Genomic DNA, 6297 nt, shown 5'->3' on the forward strand with positions numbered 1-6297 from the left:
TTAACTGCAAATGCATAATAAATTTTACGCTTCGGCGCAGACCTTGATAGCCGTAAATAGTTGATCTTTTTTGTCAACGTCAATGCTAGATAAAATAATATCTCCTTTATGTAATGTTCGATGACGATGACTTCAGTGCATATATTTGTTTCGGACGTTAAAACAAGTTCATACGACAACGACACTTTGTACTTTGCACAAAGTATCGCCGTGTTTTAAATGAATATAATCTAAAAACATTATCCTCAAGCGATCTCTGATTTTATCATAATTTAACTTTCGAACATTTCGATAAGCGTGATACATCTTACATCAATCAGACATATAAAAATAATTGTGACTATTAATCTTTTTTTTTTTTTTTTAATTATACCAAGTACAAAATGTTCGGAAATTAAATGACAAACTCGTTAAGAAGAAATATACGAACGCTATCGAATCTGAAAAGTTTGCTCTATGAAAAATTATTGTTATTAATTTAAACCGAGACGTCTGAAAATTAACACTTACTAAATTTGAAACTTCATATTTTATTATACAGAAACGATTCACGGAGAGCTTATTAACTCACTATAATTACATGAACTAGAGAATAAATTTCTAAATAGTAAAAAATTGGTTCTAAAATAACAGCCACATTCAAGTATATACATTATAATAATTAAAAAAAAAAAAAAATATTTTACATAAAAAAAAGAGAAGCATTAATTTTTGTAATTTGCAAATTTCGAACGGCAATCGCGTATTTTATTTATAAATATTTATTAGTCGTTATACCTGACAATAAAAAAAAAAAACTCTTGCCTAAGATTTCGGGTAACTTTAATTATCACTTACAAAAATTAACAGAAATTTTTTTTAGTACGTTATTAGAGTGTATTATTGCGATTGAGCACCTAGTTGTGAAAAACCAAGAGTTGCGAAAAATAAAGAAAAAAAAAAAAAAAAAAAATTAGGAAAAATTAGAGGCTGCGAGCGTAAATTAGTGGTTGGTGAACGCAAAGATTACTTCCCCATTCGTTGGATGGACCACTCTTGTTGGCACAATGGGCAGCGATTATTTTGTTTCACCCAAAGCGACATGCAGCAGTAATGAAACGAGTGGTTGCATTCGCCCCAAACGACCACGCAGTCTTGCCGGCCGTAAACTTCCTTCTTGCTTTCAGCTTGGCACCGCAAGCAGGCATCTGAAAATAGAAAATAAAAATACATGGTTAATAAAAGCATTTAGCGGAGAAACAGCGGCTTCTGATTCTCTAATAATAATAATTTTTTTTTTTTTTCTTTGGTCCGTATCTTGATCCACGTGTACTGAAATCGGTCTTTGTATTTCAAATTGTATTTTTAGGAAGAGAAGGAAAGAGATATCGTAAAATGTTTCGAAAATGATGATTATAATGAAGCAAAATCGAACGTGGTTAAAAATTAAAATACATAGTAGTTTGTGGCACAAGGAGCGATAAAATGTTTGGTAAAATCAAGTCGTACGTGTAAGTGATACGTTGCAACCTCGCGTGCCGAGGCAAAAATTGACTAATTGATAATTTGCCAAATTGACAGAATAAAACAGATAAGCATGAAAAATGGATCGCTTTAGGAAACGTTCAGTAGACACTTTGTACAAATTTTTTTATAAAGATAAAAAGATAATAAAAGGGCCAGACGCTTGTTATTAACAGCGATTAAAGACTCAGCTGCCAAATGTGATAAATGCACTCTGGTCGCCACTGCACTGATAACGACAAGGCCACTTAATTGCGTTATCAATTGCGTCATATTAAAAAAAAAATGCGTACTTAATTTGCAATTGTAAAAAATGTATATAAAAAGTAGTGAGTTAATAAACAAGCGACACTTTGCAAACTTCGGTTTTTGTTAAAGAAAAAAAAGAAAAAAAAAGAAAAGTTATAAAAATTAAAGGTCTTTGACATTTAAAGAAGAAAAGATTTCTTATTGCGCATATATTTTTCTTTTTGAATTCCTCTCGTTATCTCTTGATCCCCGAAGTTCTGTCGAACTGCGAGAGAATAAAGCCAAAGGAGAATAGTAATTTTTGCGCGCTCGACGGATAATTACGTGCTGATCTTCATGATTTCTCGCTAAGTCGTCTACGTGCGATTTTCGCGTGGTGTCACGTTCATCCCTTATCGTTTCCGTGAGACGTAAACGTGCTGGTTCAGCAAAAACGCGGCGTAATCGCGCAGGCATTCCGTGATGGACGGAAGAATACTGAATCTGGCCGCACGAGACGCACGATCCCTCTTGCCCCCGATGCACAAAAATCCCGAGAATCGAAAGGATGCTGTTATCACGAGACGATCGGGACGATAGATGCGATTCGCGATTCCCCGCGGTGTCTTAAACTGCCAAACGTGGCTCGACGTTCGCGAAAAACGTTGCGCGAAAGTTCACGTCGTTATAGAAATATGTAAATTCAGGGCACACCGGCAAGCCGAGTTACGCAGAATTAATTTCTACTTTTATCTACGCTAAGTATCCGACGATAAGTGTAATACGCAAACAAAACAGCGCCGATAAAGCGCGGAGTATGCAAACGTGCATTCAAGCGCGTAACAAAATACTGGGCGCGTTTCGCATATTTTCCACGGCGAACAGACAAAAAAAAAATATAAATGTTAAATAATTCCACGACCGATACAATCAAATTCGCCGATTAATAAGCAATGTTATATCGCAGCCGAGCGAGTGTCGCGCAAGCAAATGTATCTCTGCATTTGTAACGATTGATAAAGCCCTATTAAAAAAGAAAAGAATAAAGAAAAGAAAAAAAGAAAAAAAAATGATTTACAGATTTTATTGTTGCTTGATTTCAAGGTCTCGATTGACGGGAAAGAACTTTCCATCGTTATCTCGAGGTCTGCCGGCGCTTCGTCGATTAATTCACGACGATCGTTCCAGAGAGGGTGCGGGAGGGAAAGGGGGATGCAAGAAGTCGCGATGGGTGCCAAGTTACTCGTTGACCCCCGCCGGGGGATCGGGGCAACATGCTGGACGCGCCCCCCAGACTCCGGCAAGCTATTGGGCCAATTAATCGCGGCGACGAAGGCGCCGGCGACGAGGACGATTGACTTGGTACCACGCACATATGCAATTGTTCGATTCGATTTGATTCAGGGCCGCACGCACAATACTAGCCGGCGATCGCCGAAATTGTCTTAAAAAATTTAAGGGATTAACGTTATCTGAACGACGGATATTTTAAATGACACAAGTGGCAAAGCAGCAGCGGGCTCCAATTTGTTATAAATTTCGTTTGAGTATCTGCAAGTTTATCACGATCAATAAGTATTGCGCTGTTTTTTTTTTTCTTTTTTTAAGTATCGTTATTAATTTATGGCCGCGTCCAAGGAAGTGACTCTTGAAACTTAATATCGATCCTGGGAGTACAAAGTGATCACGCAGTTATTATGTCCGAGTGGATTTTTGCAGTGGAAACAGGCGAGTACGCGTTCCTGGAATTTCGCAATAATGTACTACTTGCACGACAATAGTTATATACATCCCGCATGTTCCCCATCCTATTGCGGATAATTCGCGGATCTCTTGGAATTTTCCAGGCTTATCGGCATTATTAAATCTTACATTGTCGTCGATGTCTAAGTAGCGTGTTGCGTCATGATAAATTCACTTCAATTACATTACGGCTGACGTAACGGACGCCAATATATTTTGATTAAATCAGGTTGCATACGCGGAGCATTTACATTTCATCAACGACCACTTTGGCCCTTTAACTCCCCGTGCGCGTGACACTTTCTAATTTGCATACGTGATAAATCTACGGACAAAGCCGCCGTATGACTTGTTAGCGCGTGCACGCGCTTTCTTCTGCGCGGTCAGTTTCGTCGATGCGTCCTATGCGTAGCTGCGTCAATGCGTGTCCGCGGAGAAAAATTCAAGCTGCACAGGTCGCGAGAGGGAAACGAAAAATCGTTTCGTGCGCACTCATTTTTCATTAAAATATTCACGGACGTTACGTCGGCAATAAACAATTGTAATCGAATCATCACGCGTGGCAAATTTCAGCCGTTAAACAGAACGCGATATCGCAGTCGGAATTGAAAGTTTATTTTACACTTTCCCCAGAGAGCACATCGATATTTATTATTCTTTTTTTTAATAGTAATAATTAAAAAAAAAAAAATTAACTCTGTGCGGAGGAAAAAAATGCCGCGAGGTTCATCAGCTCGGGATGAATAAAACTCAGCGTAGTTTGTTCATACATTAATTGTATTAATTAACGGTGACTCGTAATGTAACAACAACGTCGTTGTGCGCTTCCGCCTGTTAAGCGCTCGTTACGAGCACCGCGTGATTCTTTAATCCGCACGATATCATTATCGACGAAATGACGGTCGTCGCTGATTCGCGATGCGTCGGGGGTTTATAAAGCTGCGTCGCGGAAAAATTGCCGCGATAAGTTCAGCGCGGTCACCCCATTTCCGTATTGCGAAAAAAAAAAAAAAAAAAAAAGAAAATGCCTCCGTGAATGTGCCGCGAGATCGTCGCGAAGATACCCTTTCCCAAGTTCATTAGGAAACACGTTCGGCCTGATAACGTAATTTCACGTTCGTATCGACGGGACTTCGTCTTTACGCTATCGGTGAGCGCGAAAAGGAAACGCGATCACGCTTACACGACGATGACCGATGTTTCGCCGTGAGCGGCTGCATCGATTCGACGTGGAAATAGATTCGCGAGGCTGAAATAAATCGAGTGCCGCCTCCCCGGGATAAGCTATCGTACGACGTGCACGACGGAACCCGTGCACGCTTACTCGTTTACGCGCTGCAGTCCGTAACTACGCGCGAAAGTGCGCAATGCAGAATGGCCGATAGTTATCGGCACGATTGTATAATGATCCTTACGTATTAACGGCGTATATTAATCATACGAGTGTTCGAGAAAAGCGGCAAGCCGGGGGTGTCCCTTGCTCCTGGTTTCCCCCTTTAACTTAATTGCCTCGCGCTTCATTATCGAGCTCATCTACCCGGATTGGCCTTTGAGGCGATGGAATCGCATTTGGTCTAACTATATACGGACCGATCGATCAACGGGAAGCGTGGAAAAACTTTATTTTTAGACGATTTGCGATACGGCTTTATTGAAGAATGTTTCTGCGAGAAGCACCCCCGTATTATTTTTATGCCCCGGCTCAAAGTCGCAGTTCGTTAAGAATGTTATTCCTCGCGAGAGAAGCCGTATAGAACTTCTAATGAAAAAGAAGCCACCGCAAATTGAAAGTATTTATTATTTAATAAAAACTGATATTGGGTCTCTCTCTCTCTCTTTTTTTTTAGCCGCTGCTTTCGTAAATTTTAGAAATCTTAATTCTTGACCGAAGGCTCCGGATTTCGCCGTGCTAATAATCTAATCTGCGTCATCCTAAAAATTATCGTCTTTGTTTCTCCGACTCGTCGCAATTTCGAGAGAACGCGAACTAACAAATTGTCCTAATTTTCGCGGAAAAGTCTTTATCGTTATTCACACACAAGTGAAAAGAAGGGAAAAAACGTCTTTCGACTGTGCGAATCCGTCGCACAAAGGAAACACCTTCTGGAAAAACACCGGTGACTTTTTATTCCCCGCTAATTGCTGCGGGAAAAACTATCATTTAAATTACAAAGATCATAGACACTTCAACCGGTAACTCCTGTCCGCGCAAGAATATCCAATGAATCACCACAGAATCCTATTTCAATTTATTTTAATGGATCTCTCGCACCTCGGAGAGGAAAACGCTGGTAATATTTTTTCCGTTTACTTTAAAGAGAAAAAGAATACTTGTCGCGCAAGTGCATCCTCTCGCGACCTGTACGGTTACAATAACGCAGTAATAGTATCGGGACGACGGCGCGCGATCCCGGGCGAGATGGGCAGATAATACTTCCGACGTTAACAATGTCAACCGTCTGGTCAGTTAACCCCGATCAATATCGACGTGGCCGTGATGTGCGAGCGACGAGGGATAAAGATTAATCACGATTCTGGTTGCCCCCTGGCAAGAGTTCCAGACCCCTCGTACGCTCGCAGAAAGAGTTCCCCGTCGCTCGGTTCACGTTTCAACTTGCTTCTTTATTTCTTTTTTTAATTGAAAAAAGAAAATTTCTAAAAATATATTCGAAACGAGCAAGTTAAGATTAGAGTTAACGAAGGAAGATGGAGAAGAATTCGATTAGCGATCCTCGCACGTGCACGCTATACGTGTATGGCCGTCGCGGAATACCATTTACGCCGTCACGCGCGGTACGGACAATGCACGTGCGATCGTAAGAG

At 40.5% G+C, this 6297-nt stretch overlaps 1 protein-coding gene across 2 annotated transcripts in view; it reads right to left on the minus strand.

The window, feature by feature from the left end:
* Window positions 1–510: 510 nt before the first annotated feature.
* The window catches only part of LOC139111004 (RING-box protein 2-like), a 33372-nt gene continuing 27585 nt past the window's right edge, over window positions 511–6297 (minus strand). For both annotated transcript variants that reach the window (XM_070671021.1, XM_070671020.1), the window contains exon 3: window positions 511–1187. In XM_070671021.1, coding sequence (XP_070527122.1) covers window positions 1006–1187 — 182 coding nt within the window. In that variant the 3' untranslated portion in view covers window positions 511–1005. The remainder of the gene's footprint in view (window positions 1188–6297) is intronic.

The sequence above is a fragment of the Cardiocondyla obscurior genome, linkage group LG22, assembly GCF_019399895.1.
Source record: "Cardiocondyla obscurior isolate alpha-2009 linkage group LG22, Cobs3.1, whole genome shotgun sequence".
NCBI lineage: Eukaryota > Metazoa > Arthropoda > Insecta > Hymenoptera > Formicidae > Cardiocondyla > Cardiocondyla obscurior.